Source organism: Poecilia latipinna, unplaced genomic scaffold, assembly GCF_001443285.1.
Source record: "Poecilia latipinna isolate Pla-1442-1.1 unplaced genomic scaffold, P_latipinna-1.0 Scaffold7, whole genome shotgun sequence".
Taxonomy (NCBI): domain Eukaryota; kingdom Metazoa; phylum Chordata; class Actinopteri; order Cyprinodontiformes; family Poeciliidae; genus Poecilia; species Poecilia latipinna.
Window position 1 is genome coordinate 1118099 of NW_015112623.1, and position 23282 is coordinate 1141380.

The following is a 23282-nucleotide window of genomic DNA, read 5'->3' on the forward strand; positions in this document are numbered from 1 at the left end:
GTTTTGAAAAAGGCGGGGGGCCATTTCCCCCCCCCCCCCCAACACTAGACTCTTGAGTTTGTTTTGGTTGTATTTACCCAGAATGCACTGCGCTATAGTTCGCCTCCTGCTGTTGGAGCGGTCTTTATCAAAACCAAAGCATAGGTTTTTAGGTGGGCCCAGACAATTTGGACTTTCTAGAACAGCAAACTATAGAGTTCAGTTAAAGCGGATTAAACGGGGCTGGTGTCTTAGAAAGGTAACATCTTTGTTATTAGGCAAGAAAAGCCTCCCATAAACATGGGTTCAAATTCATGATTGTTTGTCACATTTCCAGTTTGTTTAAATTATGCAGCCGTCACACTTAATGTGGATATGGGAGCAGCTGTTTTCTAAGCTCAACACACATCTGCCTCACTTACACAGCATGTTCTCTTGTCTTTCCCATGGTTGAGAGTAGCTAACAGAAATGGGCATGTATGTTAAGTCATATTTCTGTTTGGTTGCCGGTAAGTAAAGAACTGGTCATTCTGCTGAATTCATTCTGAATGTGGGATTCTTCCACAGGAATAAAAGTATTCACATTTTATTACAGTAAGGTAAATCCACTGCAATTAAAAGGTTAAAATTGTTAACACATTTTCTGCAGTTTTACAATATTTCTGTTTATTGCTGGAAATCACGTATTTATTTGTTTCATTTATTTTAAATGTAATGTGAAAAAATGGACGTATTTTTGGCTCAATTCGTGTTTCGAGCACTAGATGGCAGCGCAACAAGATCTGCATGTTAACACGACGGCAAACAGGTTTATTTACTCATTCAGGTCACAAAAACACAATTTTTGACAGATTTTTTTTGTTTTGACTCTTGAGGAACTCAAACTTATTTGTCTACATGTCATTATCACATAATCCTCAGTTTGACTCAACTTTATCACTGCAAAAGTTGAGTCATTGATACTCAACTTTTGCAGTTGAGTATAGATCTATATCCATCTGGTTTCTTTTGTAATTTATTGTGAAAAGGGACACATTTTGTTCATTATGACTGATTTGTAAACAGAATCATAAGAGTAAAACATCCGAGGGGTGAATAATTGTTATAGGCACTGTAATGTGCACACAGGAATAGTTTAAAAAAAAAACAAAACAAAAAAGATATAATTTTCCTTCCACTTCACTATGAGCCAGTCACTTTAAATCCCAACTCACACTGAATCTGTGGTAGAAACGTGACAAAATGTGGAAAAATCAGAGAGTCGTGAGTCGTTGTGGAAGACAAAAGTTTCGCTACCGCTTCTCAAACATCAAACTTCTGCCTGATTGGATCGGGGAAAGCATCAGCATTGAAAATCCGTCACTAACTTTTGGCTGGTTTTGGCAGGCGGTAGGAACGGCATGGCAGGGGGCGGCGCTCCGGTCTCCAGGTTCTGGCTCTCCGGGTGGTACTTCCTCCGAATTGGCTTTTGTGGCGCCTGACCGTGAGGCGTGCCGGAGACGTCCTGAAAAAAATAAAAAAAAATAAATCAGCTCCTCCCAGCTGAAACACAACACTAAAATACACAAACCAGTGCAGTCTCTTTTTATGTTATTTTTTTGCAACCTGTTGGGAAGCGCTTCCTAGGTCTTCAGAACTCAGTCCAAACCTGGAGGCCGGACCCTGCTCTTCCAGCTTCACGCTGCTCTCCTCCTGTAACCCTCCCCCCAAAAACCACAGAGGAGAAAGCAAAATGATGGAGGGACTCTTTCTGCAGGACAGGAGTGTTGATGTCATGATAGGGTAAGACGACATGAGAGCGCGGCTATAAAAGAGGCAGGATGAAATGCATCTGCTCCGACCGGCGGTAAGTCAGCACCTTCCCTGCAGGATGGGGGAGCGGGGGTGAAAGACCGGGGAGGTGATGTACTGCTCTCCAGGAGCTTTGGGGAAGGAGGGCAGCCATGATGGATTAACTTACTTTTACTACACCTACTTGCTGCATTTCAGCCATTCTTCTCTTGCAGACGCAATGTTTGATTTATCGCCACCTGTTTTCAGTTAGCAGAGGTTAACAGTGCAGAAGTGTAAAGAAGGGCCTCACGCGTCCTACTTCTTCATTTCTTCTCTGTCCGAGGGCGAGTTCATCTAAACCGCGGCTGTCACACTCAGCTGTCAGTGTTGATGAACCCGTTAAAGCAAGATTAAAAAAAATATGTTTTTTTTTCCACATCTGTTAAAACTGTCACCACTTCGTGTCGTCATTATACGACACAATCTGTGAAAGTTTGAGCTCCACCGCCTCCTCCCTGAGCTGCTTCGCTCCCAGTCAGTCAACCTTGTGTACGCACTAAACAACGTATCGTTGCAGAAAAAACAATTATCCACCGTTATCAGTGGTCATGATCCCAACTGGACTGAGCAGTCACACGGAGGTGATTGACAACGCTAAGACCCACCTCCTGGCTCTGATTGGTTGTTTCTGCTTAGCACTGGGAGAAGGCAGAGGAGCGTGATTTTTTTTCACAGATTATCTGTCTCATGACATACTGACCGTTTCAACAAAAATGTAAAAAATATACAAATAAATACTTCTTCCCTCCAGGAATTTGTGATTTTTTTTAATGATTTTTCTTTGCAGTCAAAATGACTGATTTTATGGTGCTACTTTAGAAATATGTGCAGGGAATTTTGTGATATGTTTGATGGTTAAATGTGATTTTTTTTTTTTTGCTCTCCACATCGATCTCAGATTATAAATTGACTTCAAGTAAGGCTGAGGCAGCGGTGTAGTAGAGGTAAAAGGTGCTGCCACCTACAGGTGGAAGTTAGCATCACTTTAATCCAATGTTTTTTTGTTTTTCTTTTTATAATTTTTTGTTCCAGAAAATTAGAAATAAACTAACAATTATGCATCAGTATGAAAAAATCTGATTCTTAGTGAATTTCCACAAAAATCATTACAGACTGATTTGCACACAGTTGTTATCTTGTGTTTGTGTTTCTTCCAGAATCTAGAGGACCGTGTGAAGAGCGCTGGCGGGCCGCATTCGGCCCCCAGCCCTGGAGTTTGCACTTGCAATCTAAAGGTTCAGTTCTGCTGCCTCCATTTTAGACCTGGCTGAAATTCTCAAAAGGTTTTTAAAAAAAAACAGACTCTGCTCCTAAACGCACCCAAGAAACCTCAAGAAACATTAAGCAGAGAATGCAGCCGACTCTCCCACTGACTGCATGTGAAACACGACCGCAGCCTGGAAACATTTTAATGCACCGGAGCGGTTGGTGCAGTAGCTGCGGAGCTTTATTAGCCCCAGGGGCAGCATGTGTGGTCGCCTCAGTTACAGGTCACAGCCGCTGGCTGTGCCGTTACTGTCACTTTGTGAGAGGAGTCGCTTTTTAAAAAGCAGCCGAGGTCAGCTGGACTAATGAGGTGCAAAAACCAAGAGAGCTCCTCCAAACTGAAGATTAAAAAAAAAAAAGTCTGCTTCACATAACACCTTGCTCCCTCAACAGCTACAGATTTTTCCCCGTTTCAACCAAAAACCTGAAGGTGTTTGATGCTACGTTCCTGCATAAAGTGAATTTTGAAGGAGGAAAGAAGTTTACAGACAAAAATTCTGAAAAATGTGACAAAGATCCTTATTTAGCCCAGAAACTCCTAAATAAAAAAATAAAAAAGTTATCTTAGTTACAATGGAGTACCAGGGCCATAAAGAGAAGAAAACTAAAATAAAATTACAAAAATAAGGTCATAATATTACCAGAATAAACTAGTACGATAATAAAGTGTTATTCTTGTATCATTTCATCCTTATTCTCGTAATTTGATGATGTTTTTATTTTCATGGTGTGGCTTTAATACTCTGTCATAAGAAGTCGCACTGCAAAACTTACAAAATCCCACTAACTATTTCTAGTTTAGTTTCTAGTGAAACATTTTCAGTACACTTGAAATGAGAAGACTAACTTACAAGTAACGTTTCAGGAAGATATGAGAGATTGTTTAAGTCAGTATTGTTAAAAAAAAATAAAAGTAAAGTAGTTCCACTGGCAGATTATTTCACTGCTAGCATGAAATATTTCTTGTTATCAGTAAAATAATCTGCTGGTGAAATTAGCAATTTGCTGAAAAGTTACTTGTAAGTTAGTTTTGTCCTATCTTAAGCGTACTGAGAATTAGTTATTAGAAGAAACTGGAAAAGAAATAGTTTGTAAGATTTTGTTTTACTCCAATGCACCTTTATGAAAGTGCAGTTTGCACCAATTCCTGTAGAGGGAGCAGTCAGTCTGTGGTATGTGCTCTGGGTACACGAGGATCAACTTTGACCTTTTCGGCCTGCATCCAAAATGAAGTGTGTGTGTGTGTGTGTGTGTGTGTGGTGTTAAACCAACAATGATGTTTTTCCTTTCGTTCAGTCCAAGCTGATTGGACTGAATGAGAAGCAGAATGGAGCAGAACAAAGGAAGGTTCTGGATGAAACCCGATCAGAGGACATGGAACACAATTGTTTAGATTCATGGTCCAACTTCAGTCCAAGTGCATTTTCAAAGGCATCAGAGTTCTGGACACACTTGAGTCAAATGAGCGGGCCCGTCACCAGGCTTCTGCACAACATGAGGACATTCTGAGAGATGATTCAGGCGTGTTGGAGTAGACATGCATTTAAAGGTCAGTTGTCAAGGATTTAGATCAGGGCGTATTTATGTTTTAGAGAGGCCCAAAGTCCGGGCCGAAATTTAAACAGAAAAAAACGGTTTTTCTACAGAATATGGACCCAAGAGGGTTTGCTCAGTGCACTTGTAGGATATTCTTTTGTGGAAAATGTTAAAAACCTGGAATCAATTTCCTTCCACTTCGCAATTATGCACTACTTTGTGTCAATCTGTCACATGAAATCCCATTAAAACACTTTGAGGCTCTGAGTGAAAAAATGAGGAGGTATAAATATCACTGAAAGGCACTGCGAGGTTTCATCTTATCGATCATCTGCAGTTGAAAAGTGTGCAAACTTGATGACATTAGGAGTCCTGATGGCCGAATCCGACCGCTTCAGAATCGCAGCGTCTGCACAGCGGGACAATAAAAGTTAATAAAAATGACGAGAATAAAGTCATTTCATCCAGATTGTTAATCTTTAAAGTGACCATAACAGGGTTTTACGACGGAGTATCAGGGCCAAGCCAAGAAAACTAAAAAAAATAAAATAAAATAAAATTACGAGAAAAAAGTCATAACATGATGACAAAGTCGAAGTATTATGAGAATAAAGTTATGTTACAAGAACAATGTCATAATATTACAAAACTAAACTCAAAATAATATAAAAATTAAGTCAATAACAAGAGAATAAAGTGATAATATTACAAGAATAAAATTAGAATAGTATACCTTTATTCTCATAATATTATGATTTTATTATCATATTTTTATGATTTTATTCTTGTAGTTTTGTCTTTTTTATTAATATTCCATTGTACAAACCTGTTGGTCACTTTAGAGACCTGGATGAAATGTGAAGGAGCTTTAGAAAGTATGGACTGGACTTTTTTTTTTTTTGAATAAAGGATTTAGTATGACCAAACGTGAGGCTGTAAACTCATCAGCACCTCTCGGATTTACCTGCCTGTTTCCCACATCTCTTATTTCCCTCTGAGGATTCGGGGCCCGGGGCCGGTTCGGGTTACAGTTTATCTCACCAAGTGAAAAAAACCATACACACACAGCGTACAAGAATCTGTGGGATAATCCGCTGCGGCTGGCTTTTATGAAGCTCAACGTCAGCTGTACGGTGGAGGAGCGAAGCCGTCTCCATGGGAACTAAAGAAAGTCGGGATTAAATGAGACGAACGGAGGCCGCAGCCTGTACACTTCACAATGGGAAAAAAAAAAAACCCGGAGAATGATGGAAAACACGAGCGAGCGGATGGGATAAACAGATGAGGCCGCGCTCGCCGATTGACCCGGGGGGAAAATTTATCTGGAGTTATTCATCTCCTAAACACTGAAGAAATTTATGAAGCCAGTTACGATGATGTCAGGCAGCCTGAATCTCAGGTGAGTAATGGGTAACTCATTTGTTGCCTGGCGTCTCCTGTGGTTTGGTATGCCGGGGTGAGGAGTGCTGACTTTAGCCAAGACATGAGGCGATCATCAGCAAACATGTTTAATAAAATATCCTTAAAAAGTTGATTTCAGTAACTCAGCTAAAAAAAAAAAAAGGAAATCAAGTATCCAGATTAATTACACCCAAACCGTTAAATTTGATGATTAAGGCTCACAACTAATACACAAAATCATACCAAGTATTTTTGATCCAGCTTTTAGTTCAATTATCTTAGTAAATTTGAAATAAGACAAAACTTATTTACAAGTGACTTTTCAGTAAGATATATGAGCTTGTTTATCTTTTAATATTGATTTTTAAAAGTACTAGTTCAGCTGGTCAATTATTTTAACTAAGTTATAAGTGAAATAATCTGCCACTGGAACCAGCACTTTTTATTAACTTATAACCAGCTCATATTTCTTGCTGAAAAGTTGCTTGTAATTAAGTTTTGTCTCATTTCAAGCGCTAAGATATTTGCACCAGAAACTAGACCAGAAATATTTGGTAAGCTTCAGTGTTTTTGCGGTGCAGAAACAGGTTCCGGTTCCGTTTGCTCCATTTAAAAACAAAACCGAATCCGGCTTATTGAGAAATGAGGTCTTTTGAAAACTCACCTCTTCTCTAAAGTGACTGAAGTCAGCAAAGTTCGGCTGCTGAACTTTACTCTGGGAAGCTTGCTCCGACACCTTGAGGAAATGAGGAACCTGAAAAGAGAAAATGTAATGTTCTGATTCAAAAAAAAAAAAAAAAAAGAAAGAATCTCCACATTGGCACCGAGGAACTCACTTGTGAGGCCGACGGTCTCGGAGGCAGAGCTGGAGGAGGCAGCAGCCATCCGCTTTTCACCCCTAAAAAAAAGGAAAAAAACCAAAGAAGAGCTCAGCTCCACATTCAAGGTCTTTGTTCTCAGGACGCAGGATTAAATAAAACATTTATTTCACATCCAGAACCTGACTTCCACCTATCGGAGCAGTAAAAAAATCACCGCTTCTGCTTTTGTCCCCTCGAAACGAGAACTGCTGGTGAAAACCTGACGAGTCGGGCATAGTGCGGCACAGGGCCGCTTCGCCTTCCGCGTGTCGGCAGGGGGAACATTGTGGGCGGAGCCAGGCGAGGCCGTACCTGGAGCGCCCTGCTGGAAGAGCTTGTTGAGGTCCAGCGAGGAGGCCCTGGAGTGGGTCTTCTGAGGGCGGGGCGGAGGCGTGGGCGGCTCCTCCGCCTTCTTTATGGCGTCGTCGATGGAAGTGCTGGAGTACGACCTGCAGGCGGACAAATGCACAGCCGGACGACGAGTGAACCTACGAAATAGTCTCAATAGTTTCACCAACAAGTGTCTGGATGGCCTCAGATTGAACTAAATCGTCATTTAAAGGGGCAGTAGTAATTTTATAGGACAATCAAGTAACTATGTTACCTTCAGTTGTTATAAAAATGCTGTATATGTACATATTGGTGAAATATGGCTTAAAACAAATTTGACTTTGCTATTTAACGCCTTGAAATTGGGGTTCTGTCTCTTTAAGTAGCTTTTACTCTTAAAGAGACAGGAGCTCTTCACAACAGTGTTCCTCCATTAAGCCTTTAACATCGTTCTTCAGAGCATTTGACTAAGAAGTCGCTTGTATAACGAGACCTGCACTTCCACCGGGTGTTTGCTATTTGCTGCTGCCGCTAGTCTGAAGGAGCTGCGTGGAAGGCGACGTGTGGTGAGCGCTCTTTGGATTGTTAAAAGCTGCAGACCTCTGCTTCAAGAGTGCGTACCAGTCAAATCAAAGTCGTTTTTATCTGTACGGTGCCAAATCAGGTCAACATGAAAAGACGTTCAGTAATATTTAACTGTAAGAAGGACTCGCTGAATGCAGAGGCAGCTATTTGTTGACATTTTAACAGTTTGGTAATGGGTTTCGTCAATAGATTCTGTTGTGGTTGTAACATGACAAAAAAAAAGTGTGAAAAAGTTCAAGTGTGTTTCTTTTAAAAGTTCAACCATTTTTCTAATTTTCTCGTTACCTTTGTCTTGTTTTTGTTCTCATCTGCGGGTCTAATTCCTGATGCGGCTCTGAGGCGACATGAAACAGAAACACAGCGGTGACACTTTCAGTTTCGGTTAAGTGCTTGTTAATGAGAAGCAGTTACTTTGCTTCAGCCACCAGCCAACGCTGGGGTTAGGCAGCTCAGTCAAACCTGCTCATAATCAGCACTCATAAATATAACAATAAGACGTATCGGCAAAATGCTTCCATAATGGAAAAGTGATGCCTCCACTGGCAGATTATTCTCACTTGTATTAGGAAAATTTCCCCATGTTGTAAGTGAAATAATCTGCCAGTGGAACTAGCACTTTTTCATCAATATTAAGGAATTATTGATTTTAAAACAAGCTGCCGTATCTTGCTGAAAATTTACTTGTAAGTTAGTTTTGTCTTATCTCAATTAAACTATATTTACACTAAAAACTAGACCAAAAAATACTTGGTAAGATTTTGTTTTTGCTGTGTAACCCCCCGGGCCCCCAAAATTCAATTTACAGAATATTACATATGACTAATATTTAACAGTATTTAAAGAAAAACCCTGTTATTTTTTTTAAGTCATTATTACCCGGCTTCTCAGGAAACGCTCCCAGCTGTAGAGTGGGTTTCTCTCGAGACGACCCCAAATGCGTCACGCTCGCGTCTGCAGGGACGGCGAGACAAAATAAACCCTTCATCAGCTCAGTGACGAAATGACGGCACATTTTTTTGTGCACTATAAAATACCGATCAGGGTTTTGCATGCATAAATCATTGATTGAACCATTCGTTTTTAAGGTTGACTGATGAAATAACCCACACAGCTTCAATGGTTTTCTGGCAAAATTTTTAAATAAAACTCGGCTTTAAAATTATTCACACTGATTCACAAATCTGTTGCTCAGATCTGGCAAGTCCTTACGACTCAATCGCTATGACTGGTACTCAATCAATAAGAATCTATATCGACATGTTATCAATATGTCTGATGGAATATTCAATAAGTTCACTGAACTCTGATCCAGAATCCGCTCGCTCGCTCGCTCACTCACTCACTCACTCACTCACTCACTCACTCACTCCTTGGTTACCTAGCGACAATCTGTTTAGTAACCTGTGCAAGTTAAGATTTTACCACAGTTCATAAAAGCTTAAAAATAATAAATGGCAAAGAGTAAGAACTATGGGCACGCCACCAGTTTGGCAGCATTTTAGTTACTTAAAGCAACAACAACAATAATAATAACTGTCAATTGTTATGACCTTTCATAATAATTGTCAATTGTTATGACCTTTCATTTTTGTGTTATTTTTTTGTGAAACAAAGTACTTTAAACTGCCTTGTTGCTGAAATGTGCCACACATAAAGCTGACGGACTGACTACAACCCATTTGTTGCTTCTGACTTTCAACGTTTCTCATCTAAAGCTTGAAAATAAAAAAAGGAAAATAAAGCTCAGAAAAAGAACAATAAAAATACCAGTGTGCAGCTCTTTCAGTAAATCGGACAAATTTATTCAATTTTAGATGAATTCTTATATTTTCTCTGATAAAGTGAATTATGCACATTGACTGCAGTGAACAATCACAGTGGTAGAGAGGATCATCAGGGCTGACTTTCCCTCAAAACAAACAAACAAACAAACAAACAAACAAACAAAAAAAACATGGTAGTTAACATGTCTGCAGACCCCACACATTCTGGACACAAACCATGTAAACATTTACAGAGCTTTTTTTTTTTTTTTGCCAAATCCAGTCTCTGAATAATAATAAAAAAGAACATTTTAGACAATACTTACCCTGAATAAGGGATTCCTCTTGCAGATCATCTTTCCTTGAGGCCAGGGTTGGGTCAAGCCTTGCTACGCTGTTTGGATCCTAGACAAAGAACAGGACAGATGCCTGACAAAACCGATACGTTCTCTCTAAGTGCAGTGCATTTAAGGAACTAAAAGGTTTTTCTCCCTGGAGCCAACATGCTGCAACCCACACTCAGAATCTCCTCTCTTAAGCTTGCTAGTGCCCTCTACAGGCCACAATTAAAAAAGAAAATCAGCATCCTTAAAAAGTGTTTTACCTTTACCACCTGACAGGACCTCGGCTCTGCATCCTCGAACACAATCAGAGGCTCCGAACTCTGCAGGCAAAGTAAAGTTTAAAGAGCTCCGCGCGGGACGAGAGCCGGACGTCGCAGGGAATCGTCTCTACCTTGGGAGTGTCGGGGATCCGCTCGTCTTGGTGCTGATCTGGCACCGGCTGCAGGGTCGGGGGGAGGCTCTCCGGGAGCGGGTAGCCATTCTTCCGGGCCACAATCAGGTGAAAGGCTATGCAGAACTCGGCGAAGGTCAGTGCTCCGTCCCGATCCACATCGCTCAGCTCCCTTAACGAGAAAGACGGAATGGAAAGACTTGAAAAGACGAGAAAAATCACCTGGAACTTACAACTGTTAGCTTCTGCAAAGATACTGAGGACTGAAAGTTTAACGTATCATTTATCATTCGATTTTGATTTATTGTTGTCACAATAAATTGCAATTAATGATGTTTAAATAAAACCCAAAGCTGTCCGTATTTTCGGGATTGAAAATTTAACATTTTTTCCCCCCACTGTTTGTTCAATGACAATATGAGTAAATGCCAAAACATTTAAAAATATGATTAAATGTGTGCAGCTTAATGACACAAATCACACTTTTTATGTGACTGGTGTCCTAAAAAAAGTGTATTCCAAATGGGAATGTCTTTCAAGAGCATTATGTATGTTTTTAGCGGATATAATTTGCTGCATCATTTCAACATAAATCCACATATATAAAGTTAAAACATAATTTTCTTATAGGAATTACTAAGCAGAAACGTAAAAAAGAAAAAAAAGAAGAATCCCAAACAACAAAATAAAAGTATCAATTTAAAGTTATTTACACATGTAACCCTGAATTTTTTTTGTTAAAAACCCAAAATGAAACACCCAGTAGTTCCTCACTTGCATCATTCCGTGATTTAACTCCCACAACAGAAACCTACGTTCTCTGACCCGTCTGCTGTTCTCCATGATGCCTAAATCTCTCATATTTTGTTAGGATTAAAAGTAAAAGAAAACATGCAACCTCATTCAGATGCAATGAAGCAGGAATGTGACAAAATGTGGAAAACGTCTAGGGGCTGCCGATCCTTTTGCCAGGCGCTGAAACGAGTTTGAGGAGGACGAGTGCACTTCCTGTCCTGACACTTTCTAAACCAGGGCTCCGTGTGCCTCAGAGGCCAAACTCAGCTGACACACACACAACGTGACCTCAAGGGCAGAGCAAGGACAGGCGGCGCACTGAGTCAGCACTCACCAAATGTGGGAGAGCTCCAGGATAGGCAGCTTGGATTTAGTGAAGAAGTTCTTCGCTACGGCTCCTAAAAAAAATAAATAAATAAAAAAAGCAAACGAGAGACAATAGAGCCTCATGAAACGCTTTTTAGACATAAATGTTTGGTTTTAGTCCATACCTAAGATTAGAGCCCCCAGGTCGGGCTGGAGGGTTTTAAACTGGTTGGTGTAATAGTCCAGCTGTTCTGCTGTGATCCTCCAGGGGTCGTCGTCAGAGTAGCTCAGCGTGGCCGGCTGGTTGAGTCTCTCTGCAGAAGAAGCCTGAGCAGATGTGTGAAACTGTGAAGTCAAACTTCACAGATGCTATAATGCTGCTATTTAAAAGTGGAAAAAAAAAGGAAAAAACGGACTCTACCTGAGCCACGGCTGCATGTTCAGCAGCGGGTTTGTTCACATAGTGGCCGGGCGAGGAGTGCTGCTCCAGCTGAACGATCGACCGCGACGACAGTTTGCCGTCGTAGGCTGCAGGACGAGGAGAGGAAAAAAACCCAAAACAAAACACAGAAACCGACTGATTGCACACGTCTGATAGAAAGAAACTTTAGAAGAAAGCTGTCTCACAGATCTGTGCATCCACGCCGTTCCTCTGCTTTGAGTAGGGGTAGCTGCGATACGTCAGAGGAGAGCGAGGTGGCGAACTGCACGGCGATCGAGGTGGAGACCACGGCTCCTTCAGACAGAAGCAGCACAAAACACTGAGTGAAGATTCCCCTCGTATGGTTCACTTTGGGATATTTTTCTAGTATTTTTATCGGCCAACATTAGCCAGGCCGATAAAACATATCGTATCGGTCTGATAGCCGATAATAACAACCATTTTTAATTAACATCTTGTTACAGTTTGTGTTCCTGGAGGGGGAGGAGCTTGACCGTGTCATATTTGTGACTGTGATGGTGACGCAGCGGAGGATTGTGGGTGTTTTCAAGTGAAGCAGCGAAAGCACTATAAGCGGTGTGTTTAGTTTTACACAGGGTCAAAAGTGGAGGGATTTCTAACATATCGTCGCCGTCCTAACATAATGGCTTAACTATTTTTTGGACTAAATATTCTTTTGGTAAAAAATAAATAAAAATAAAAAATTACTGAACACTGCAAAAACACAAAATCTTACTAAGTATTTTTGGTGTAAATTTCTTAGTAAATTTGAAATAAGACAAAACTAACTTATCAGCAAGGCGTTGGAGCTTGTTTTAAACTAGTAATTCCTTAATATTGATTAAAAAGTTCTAGTTCCACTAGCAGATTATACCGCTTATTACAAGACATTTTCCCCATGTTATAAGTGAAATAATCTGCCAGTGGAACTAGAACTTTTTCAACAATATTGAGGAATTATTTGCTTAAAAAAATTCTAAAATCTTGCTACAAAGCTACTTGTAAGTCAGTTTTGTTTCATTTCAAACATACAAAGAAATTTGCACTAGAAACTATCTGCAAACATACTTGGTTAACATTTTGTGTTTTTGCAGTGAGATGAAACTGGGTCTAGGCAATTTAAAGAAACTCGACCACAATGATGACTGATAGCTTTCAGTAAGCTTATGCATATTCACTACATTGAGCCTATATGTATAATTTTGACCCTGTGTAGAGTAGAGGAAGTCTAAACTTGCACAATAAAAGACTTGTTTTAGAAATGTATTCAAATCTTAAAAAAAGAACAGTTCAAATCCAGCCATAAAACACAAAATTGACATCAGCAGGCTAGCTTAACAGTCTTTTACCCAACAGGGCCCCAACGATTTGGCTGTAAAACTGTTTAGATATAAAGCAGTAACGATTTTAAAGTCATATGTTGTTGATTGTAAATATATCTGTGTTTGGCCGTCATCGGCAGTACGTGTTTTATATTTGCTTACAGGTTTCTTGTCTGCATTGGCCTCCAGGTGTCTGAAGGAGCTCCTGTCCGCAGCGTTCCAGGCCACAGAACCAGACGGCGCCCCCTGGGGGTCGGAGGCAGGAGGAGCCGGCTCATTCTTAAGCCCAGTGAATCTGGGCAGAGGTAGATCTGCAGAGACAGCGTCAGCAGGGTTCGGACACATTTCCCCACAGCAAAGTTCAAGCACTTTCTAAGCATTTTCAAGGTAGGATTTCAAACTTTTCCAGCTCAGCACCAAAATTTAGAAACAAAAATAATACAAATGAACTAAAGGAGACAGTTTCAATTCACTATTACATGAAATCGTTTTTTAAATATTATTAATAAAGTCTTTTGGTAGTATTCCACATTCTACAGCAGGGACAAGATAAACTAAAATATAAAAAAAGTTTTGAAACGTCTCACATTGAGAACAAAAAATTAACAAAAAATCCCCAATTTAAATAATATCATTTAACGTATAAAATACAAAACAACATTTATTCCAATTACACAGATAAATAAGTCACTGAGCCGTTAGGAATAATACATATTCACTATTTTGAACAAATTGGGCTGTTTATTGATTTCCTGTATGTGTGTTCATTTCCCCTTATAATCCAGAAATCTCTGTGATGCTGCAAGGAAAACACCCTCCCTCTGCGGTCGGGGTGTGACTGATTGCTCGCTATTTTCAAACGAGGGCAAACCCACTTAGCGTTCGCCAAGCAACTCCCCCTTTCATCCAGATTAGACCGAAATCCCGCCACGTTAAGATAATCTCCTGATCCCCTTTTGCTCCCGTAAGACGCCTTCTCTCTCGGAGCGACAACAACACTTACTGCCGGCTACGCTCTCCAGGCGGACGGGCAGACCGGACTGGGCGGCTGCTAGCAGCTTCAGGGCGATGTAGAACTGGGCTGTACCGAAGTAACCCAGGTGCTTTGCGCCACACACCTCTGTCACCTGGGAAAGACAGAAATAATAATAATAATAATAAAGACAATTCAAATGAAAACAAAATGGAGTTTTTAGCATAAATGCTTGGGCAAGCATACTGTGAAAAGCATGTTTTTATGCTTGGTTATACCGTAAAAACTACAGTATACCATATGTATGTTTGGATGTATACGGTATGTATGGCTAGGGATTTGTGGTTATTTTAGATTGGGATTAAATGAAGGGGTAGTTAAAAACTACAGGCTGTAGAAGCAGAATAAAGGCAGAGCAAAAGGTGTGTGAGGGATAAGCAGCGCAGAGGGATCGGTTTATGCTGCACTCATGATTAGAGGGACAATGGCCTCTTTGAGGGGAGCAAAGAAGATTAGGGTGTATGTAGGGCGGTCAAGAAACACTAAAACACTAATGACTAAATGTCTTTTCATAGTTTTCATGCAAGTACTTCAGCTCATTAAAGAAATGTTCATTTCAGAAAAGAAATAATAAAGAAATAAAAGCATAATCCATAGCTGTTCACAGCAACCTAAAAAAACCATAAACTTCTAATTTTTCCTCCTTGTTCCAGAATTCTATTGTAGCACAAATGACGGACAGTAATGTGCATTTTTGTGATTGTTGAAGACTTCCCAACAAGTGTTTGAAATAAGCCCAGTCTGTCTGAAAACTGAAACCAACTTTTATCACCAAAACAAACAGAAAGGCATATTTAAGGGCATCCATTTTCTTGTGGCAACAACAGATCAACTCTAGCTCCCTCGCTACATAACACTTAAATTCATCATTAGAAATAACTTTTAAAAAAAAACTTACTTTAACAAAATTCTTCCTAAAAAAAAAAAAAAAAATTCTACAGAATTACTGCTTTCTTTCTTTAAACTTTATTTTTATGCAAAGATGAACAGACAGTTTGTGTTTCCTGCCTAATGACGTTAAAGGTCCGGTTGAGTACAGGACGGCCTGAGAGATTAATTCTGCTTGACCTGCATTGTATTCATACAACAGCTTTTAAGAGAACAGGGCATCCAAAACAAGTCAGAAGCGGAACACACAGCGGAGGCCAAGTCTGCGTGTGTGTGTGTATACACACACACACACACACACATCAGTCCTGTGTGAGAAGGACTGATGAGGAGATTATTTGAGGAGCGACGGCTGAGGCCTTGACAAACCAGACTGACAAGTCCCTGATGTGTCCCGAGGAGGTTAAACATATTCATGGCCGATGGCACAACGCCAACGTTTTAGTCCACTTCTTCTTCCCTTCTAAATGTTCCCCAGCAGTTTGGTTCCTACATTTCCATCACTTTATTTTGTTGTCCATAAGCCTTTTGTTTGAACAGCTAGTGCTAGTTTTGGCTGATTCCGAACTACAATACAGGAAGATGTTAGAACAGCATTAAAATACGTCTTAGTTTTGCTGTCATGACATGAGAGAGTGGTCACTGCACGACGGCGATTTTCTGTTGTTTTAAAACAAAAATAAAAAGATTACACCTTATATTCCAAGCTAGCTTTAGCATCTTCTATTAGCCAAAGCAAGGCAGTTTTATTTATTTGTAGCACCTTTCAGCTGGTACGCAATTATGAAAACACTACACAGTGTAATACAACACATCAAACCATTAAGCTAAGTGCCACTATTTTACTGTGCTTAAGATATTGACTTAAATGCTAATATCTTGTGTTAGCTCTGTCCGTTCTGATGAACATTTGCACAAGCTAGTTGCTCAGGTGGCTCCTGCTCCTGTTTCGACAGCCAACCAATTTAAAAATTATTTACTATAGTTTACTGCAGTAAAATGGCTCCCAATAAATGAAATCTACCAACAGATTTCCTTGAGCTAGCAATTGAGCTAACAACTGCTCAACTGAGCAATTGTTAGCTCAATTGAGCTAACACCCAGCTAACAATTGAGCTCTTAAAAAAACAAAAACAAACTTGCTGACAATTATTCGTTGTCTCAGTCTTTGAATGTTTAAGAACAAGAGAATGAAATGGAAGTAGGCTGGGATTAAATTTCAGGTAGGAAGTTGAACAAATTAGCTAAAACTTCCTCAAAATATCCATGTCCTCACATGCTAAGCCTCATGGAGCTTTTCATATAAGATACATGTGTAGAAAGCAGCTTTAGATTCTTATTCTACTCATAACCAAATACTGGCATTAAAAAAAACAACAACTTGCAATTCTCACCCATGTATTCAAACACAAGGAAACCATTAGATTTTTCAATGAAAGAAATGCTGCAAGCTGCCAGAGACATGCAGCATTGTCCTTTTCCTCCTCCAAAAACTCAGAGGGAAGCCTTTTAAACACCTTTATTCAGCTAAAGCCCTTAATTGTTTTTCAGACTAAGCTTTTCCATTGGCAACCACACAGAAGGCATAAAACAGCATATGGTGCAGAACTTAAAACTAACCTCCTGAACTTCAGCAGGAATCGTTCAGTCTTTTAATTTCATCAACATGTCTCTTCTCAATATCAGTGTAGAATTTGAGAAGGGAGCTAAAGATTAGGGTGCCATTGTGGTAATGCCAATAAAGAGTTTTCCGATTTTTGAATGAGATGGGTACAACTAATTTTTGACATCCTGTTTTGTATTAAAATGTACATGAAAACTGATTTTTATTTATTTATTTATTTTAATTAATTAATAGTTTTCAGTATGGTTTTACAAAGTTTGAAGTGATGTCCTACTATTAGAAAGAAACATCTTGGTTTAATGAAAAATAATCCTGGGATTAAATGCATGGCACAATTACTCTGAACCTTTAAGGAAGTAGTATTATGTGTTTTCCAGCCACTTAGTATCATTTCATAGCACAATCAAGTAACTATGTATAAAAATGCTCTACATGTCAAGAATCACGTAAAAAAAATTTGACTTTGTGATTTCATGCCTTGAAATTGGGCCTCTGTTTCTTTAAGAAGCTCCTGCTCTTTCTGAAACTGAACTTTCGGGAAGTCATCACAACATGGCTCCTCTATTAACCCTTTAACCGCTTTACCAGCGTTTCACTGCACAGCAGCTCCTATAATGAGCTCAGCAGATGTGCAGTTCCACCAGGTGTTTGCTAATTGCTGCTGGCTAGTCTGAAGGAGCTGAGTGGAGGAGTCACGGTGGACGGCCGCTTTGTGAGGCGGAAGCTCTGAAGCTTGAAAACTCCTCAGAGGAGGAGCTACATCCTCGAAGGCGGAGCTAGACCCACCCAGGTGTTTTGCACTGCTGAATGGTTGCCATGGAGACTAAGGGACTTCTCAAACATGCATGAAAGAATCAAGGCAACACTCCAGATCTGTTTTTGATTAGGGAATAACATTAAAACATGATGCAAAGCTCAAAAGAGTTGATTTTACATCATGCTGCCGCTTAAAAAAAAAATCAATATTTTTCGTGCATATTTTCCCTCCAAAGAAGTACCTTAGATAAGATAGAAGGGTCCCCTTTACACTTATCTTTTGACCCTTAGCAGAGGTCCAAGTTGTATTTTGGAAACTGCTGGAACTGAATGACTGCATAAAGACTTACTGATGCATATTTAAGTCAAGCACAGCAAAAGGATCAAACCACCAGAACTAAACTCACACCTCGTTCAGTCAGACCAGTTTTGCAGCTGTCGATCTAAACAACGGTATTTTACCTGAACATGCCTTGGAGCGCGCACACAAACACACACCCTGGCCGTTATAAATGTTATTATGTTGCCCTGATGAAATGCTTTGGGGATCTTTTGTCTGGTCGGAGGTGAAAATAATGAAATTACTTCAGCCAGCAGCAGCGGGACCCAAAGTCCGTCTGCATGTCGGCTCGTTTCCCCGCGGCGGGAGGGAGTGTCATGCCTTTCCACTTATCAGCTGTGAACACGACTCGGACAGAAAAGATCCTTCCTCAGTAATCTGGGTTGGCGTAGTGCAGCAGTCATGAAACATTCACACAGGATCTGTCAAAAATGGTTATTTGTTTATGTCCTAACAGAGTATTAAATATTTATGTAAAACTATACTTACAAACTGGGCGTTTACAGATAGGAGGTAACCCTCCGCGACACGATGAGAAAAGAAGAACGCATCGAGTACAAGAGTGATCCTGCAGGCATCCTGCAGCAGGGCCGAGCGGCGGCTCAGAGGGCTCTGTGTCAATAACCCCCCCCCCCACTCTGCTGCACCCCCGAGAGGTGGCGGCTTTCCAGGCCGGACAGGAAGGAAGCGAGCGCAGCTCTGTGCCAAACTTCCTGAGACCCACACAGACACACAATGGGAGTGTCGGCCCTTTTGGGACAGAGTGTGGGCATGAAACGGCAGCAACATGCTGCGTTGTGTTCATCGGGGCTCAGGAACATTTTTTATTTATTTATTTTTGTTTCTGTGATGGCTCAGCAAAAGGATCTGATGATGTGTTTTAACCAAGGGATCAGGCTTTAAAATTTGTCTTATACAACATCAAAAAATAAGTTGGGTAAACGACAAACAAGATGTGATTTTTGCTATTTTAAAAAAGACTTTTTGTGGTTTTTAGTGCATTAGAATAGTATTTACATCCCTTGAACTTTTCAACACATCATGTGACAACCATAAACTTATGTTTGTTTTTCCTGTTGCAAATAAAACTGAAAAGTGTTGCAAGCTCTAAATATCATGTCACTGTATCATTCTCATGCAACAGAATGAGTTAAAACCTCAGAGTCAAAGTTTTATTTTTCTTTAGCAGGAAGAGTAAAGTTGCTCAGTGTTGATGGGAGCAAAAAGCGCAATCCTAGAGGAAAATATGTTCACCTCCCAGCAGGACAAGGATTTAGATCAAAACGTAATCATTAGTTAAAATGGCCCAGTTAAAGCCCAGACCAAAATCCAATAAGGAATTTGTCACATAAATAAATAAATAAATAAAAATTGATGCTTAGAAATCTGTCTCCGTCTGATGTTTGTGGACATCAACTCCATTTAAAGAAGAATGGTTAACGACGTCAAGACACGCAAATTAGCTAACAATTGTAAATGTAACTTTGAAAAGCACACCACACTTTTCAGCTTTTGTATGTGTAACAAATTCCTAAAGTCATGTAATCATTTTTTTTTTCACTTTACTTCTATTGTTATCAATTGAGCTGGTCTGCCACGTGTGATGACGATGAAATACAACAAGGTGTGCGCTTGTAATGTGACAAAAAGTTTGGGCCTTTACACAAATTTCAAAATCATAAATGTTACATTTGATATAACATAAGGCTGTGAGCATCAGTCTGTGCAGCTCCCAATAACAATATGACAGTAATAAATTTCCATGGTCAATGTTCTCCGAGATGGTTCATTCAACAGAAGCAGGCTTCACATACAGAGCTGTGAGAAATTGCAGGCCTCTTAAAGGGACAGAAGCCCTGATTCCTATGACTGATACCAGTATCAGCTCAGTCCAGACCCTCACACATGCACAATTAGAGGTAAGCGATACCAACTTATAATTTAATCATGATATTTTGCGGTACTGTTGTGATAACGATAAAACTGACAAGTACCGTTTATTACATTCTTTTTTTTTTTTAAATAATTGTATGACTGGGCTGGGTGTCACAACAATTACTGCCCCACAAACACAAACAATGCTCTTGAAAATCATTCCCATTTGTCACGTAAATTGTTTTTTTAGGACACCAGTCACGTAAAGAAATGTGATCTGTATTACTACAGCCCATAACTATATTTGCATATTTATTGGTATTTATTGATGCTTTCGTTGAACAAACAATGGGAAAAAATAGTGAAACTATCAATCCCAGACAATACGTTTTTTTTTTTAGAAAACTAAAGTTAATTGGAATTTATCAACAACGAGGAAACAAAATTCTTATCGTGATAAGAAATTTATTTCGATAAATGACAAAAGACCCGATAAATGCCCAGCCCTATGCAGAATCGCCTTCAACATCACAAATTAAAGCAAAAACGTAAGGCCTGAACATCTGACTGCGAATTGAGAGGAGCAGCTGATAGTGAAGACATTCATCCAGATGCCTGGCTGTGATGACAGACTGGGCTCCTCGATTGTTTCATCACCTATAAAACCTACATGGATACTGAGCGCATAGCTTGCCATCATGTAACAGAGGAGAGCTCCGGGCTCCTCTGGCCAATGCAGCCGCAGCCCCTCTCACCTCCACATGTGATCACTCACTTTATGCAGGGATTCTGGAGGTAGCTGAGACGCCTTGAACAGCTCCGCCACTTTGCTGGACGACAGCTTTGCCGGAGCGTCAGCCTGGCACAGAGCGTGGAGACCTGAGTAATACCTCTGCTCATGTTCGGTCAGGGAGATCAAACTGGCCCCAGACGCCGCAGCGGATTCCTGATCCATTCCAGGGGGTGACGCATGGAGGGATCCGCTGGGGGAAGCGCTCACTCTGCGGGCGAACAGATCAATACATCCTTCCTCCAAGTAAGTGGCTCCTGTTTGGCGAACAACGGAAGGTATCAGCACCAAACAAGAGTGATTCCCCGTGAAGACGCACTGCCAAGCTGCTGGCTCGGCTTGGGTTTGTCCACTCCCACCGCCTATTGTGGCCGATTGTAGCAATACCGCTCTGTGCCTCAAGGGGGCGACAGAGCACAGGAAATAAATGTCCGTTTTTATTTTTTTCCTCCGACAACATAAGGATTTTTTTTTTTGCTCTGCTGCAATGGTACACATTTTAAAGTGTATTAATTCATAATAGTACTGTGTTTGACGTGTATTTTCACTCTGATATGCAAAGAAAATATGAAGGACGATAGAAATAACAATTTCTTCATGTTGTTCCCCTGATGCCCTCCGAAAACAATCTATATGACTTAGTTTAAGCAATTTTTAAAATTATTATTATTCATCGTTATATTGGCTTGTTTATTTGCCTTTCCCCTGCACAAAGTAATAGAGATACTTTTGTTTTTGAGTATTTTTGTTACATTAAAAAAATGATTATTGGTCATGTCTCTCTTACAGTGGCAACCCGCAGAAAAAAATAATAGTTTTAGCCACACCTAAATAAACAATCAAATATATGTATACCTTGCTATGACACGAGCTTGATTCTCCAGAGAGAGGGAGGCAGTGAGGTGACCAACTGCTTTATGTAAAAAAAGGGGGAAAAGTCATAATTCTTAAAATTAAAAATAATGTGGTATGTAACAGATGCAAATTGATTCTATTAGCCAGATTGTTGGCATGCAGTCCACTATGTCATTGTAATCATAACTTAAAGAGAAACAGAACCTGCAATATAGATTTTAAGAGGAAACTTGAAAACTTGTCAAACTATAATAATTTAAAGTTTGCTAACTAACAAACCGTTATTTTCTAAAAGATATTTTGTATTTTGTAAGTAATTGTATTCAAACACTGAGAACAAGGAGAGAAGATGAGTCACATGTGATCATGAAGGTCGCTGGCTGGAGCCCACCACACTACACCAAACGAAGATCGGTGTATGAATGTGTGTGTGTGTGTGTGTGTGCGTGTGGATGGGTGATTGTGTATTGCAGTGTAAAAGTACACTGCCTGTCTTTGGTTTAATCTAGAAAAGAGAGATAAAAATGCATTTTTTTTTTAACTGTAAACGTTAATGTATAGCCAGCTGAAGTTTAGACTATCCACCAATAAACATTCATGTGACAGTTTAAAATCTGTCATATATATATATATATATAACAGATATATATATATATATATATATATCTGTCATATATATATATATATATATATATATATATATATATATATATATATATATATATATAAAAAATACTTTGTATAACAATATATTTGACAATATGGAAGCTTGACAGGACAAACCCAGAAGAAAATCAAATTGACAAAAAATGGCAAAAATATAGCTCAGCTTTCCAGGCAGCTTCCTTAGAAAACTAGTTTTGGATGACATTTTCATGACGCAAGGATGTACACAAACTAAAATCTGCTTCAAATGGAAAACCCAAGATGTGTCTTTTATTAACCACATTTTCTGCTTTCATTTAAACCTGAATGTGAAAAAGAACGGAAACGTTCAGTGACTTATGTTCAAGAGCTGAACTGACCTCGCCTGTTTGTTACACCGGGCTAAATAAAGCAGGACGTTTTGTCTCAAGAATGACCTGCATCCTGTTTCTATTGCTGGGAATACACACAATAAATGCAGATGAAGAAAAAAAAAGAATTGGGACTTTGTGTTTTATTTGTCCTTTATTTTAAACAAGTCATTTTTATGTTGTCAGTTACGGATCACTTTTCACCAGAAATCCTCCTACTCCTTTCATTACATTATTGTAAATTTTTTATATCGATTACTATACAAAAATTAATTTTTAATTCATAAAAAAACTGTAGTTTTTGTGATTACTTCCAACCTGACAATTCTTGCCCCTGTGGTAAAACGTTTGGATGAAACTCAACACTAAACCTATGCCAGAGATACAATTAAATATCTTAGATTAAAAGGCAAATTATGGCTTATTTTAGTCAAAAACTCAAATTTGTGGCAAGATTTGAGATCTAATGTTCACTCTCCATCAAATCTGAGTTTTCTTCCACACACTGACGCACGACTTTGTGTCGGTCTATTACATAAAATCCTTATAAAAGTTTGTATCTGGAACGTGACAAGACGTAAAACTCAAAATGATACAAGTACAGTAAAAAACGTTCGCACTGCTTCATCATTCCCGGGTGTTTCCTGTTTTCCCGTAAAACATTATAGGAGCAAAGGTCATTTATTGTAGGGTCACAGTTTGGTGGTTAACTATGGTTTGAATTTTACACTCATAGTCTGCTGTCGCTGGAACGCAGCCTGTGAGGCAGAAACTGGGCCCCTGTGTCAACGTAGATTGCTTTTAATGGCCGAAAAGCAGAAATCACGATAAAGTAGTTGAAAAATTAACCACAAAGCCATCAGGGTGGGATGGATAATTAACCTTACATTTACATAACTCTTGCTGTAAGAGATTTTAATGAGTCACTGAGATTTTTCTGCTGTCTAGCATT

At 39.6% G+C, this 23282-nt stretch overlaps 1 protein-coding gene across 3 annotated transcripts in view; it reads right to left on the bottom strand.

Annotated features, from left to right (window-relative positions):
* The window catches only part of reps2 (RALBP1 associated Eps domain containing 2), a 29509-nt gene extending 8595 nt beyond the window's left edge, over positions 1–20914 (bottom strand). The window contains exons 1-17 of one of the 3 annotated variants that reach the window (XM_015027281.1): positions 20445–20903; positions 14157–14280; positions 13316–13464; positions 12017–12125; positions 11811–11917; positions 11575–11716; positions 11418–11481; positions 10289–10460; positions 10158–10217; positions 9880–9958; positions 8667–8741; positions 8076–8124; positions 7188–7324; positions 6852–6913; positions 6680–6769; positions 1585–1686; positions 1347–1483 (exon numbers count right to left, since the gene is read on the bottom strand). In XM_015027281.1, coding sequence (XP_014882767.1) covers positions 1347–1483; positions 1585–1686; positions 6680–6769; positions 6852–6913; positions 7188–7324; positions 8076–8124; positions 8667–8741; positions 9880–9958; positions 10158–10217; positions 10289–10460; positions 11418–11481; positions 11575–11716; positions 11811–11917; positions 12017–12125; positions 13316–13464; positions 14157–14280; positions 20445–20624 — 1838 coding nt within the window. In that variant the 5' untranslated portion in view covers positions 20625–20903. Of the gene's footprint in view, positions 1–1346; positions 1484–1584; positions 1687–6679; positions 6770–6851; positions 6914–7187; positions 7325–8075; positions 8125–8666; positions 8742–9879; positions 9959–10157; positions 10218–10288; positions 10461–11417; positions 11482–11574; positions 11717–11810; positions 11918–12016; positions 12126–13315; positions 13465–14156; positions 14281–20444 lie in introns of those variants that run through there. The other 2 variants (XM_015027335.1, XR_001424124.1) reach the window with 2 other exon arrangements.
* Positions 20915–23282: the final 2368 nt, after the last annotated feature.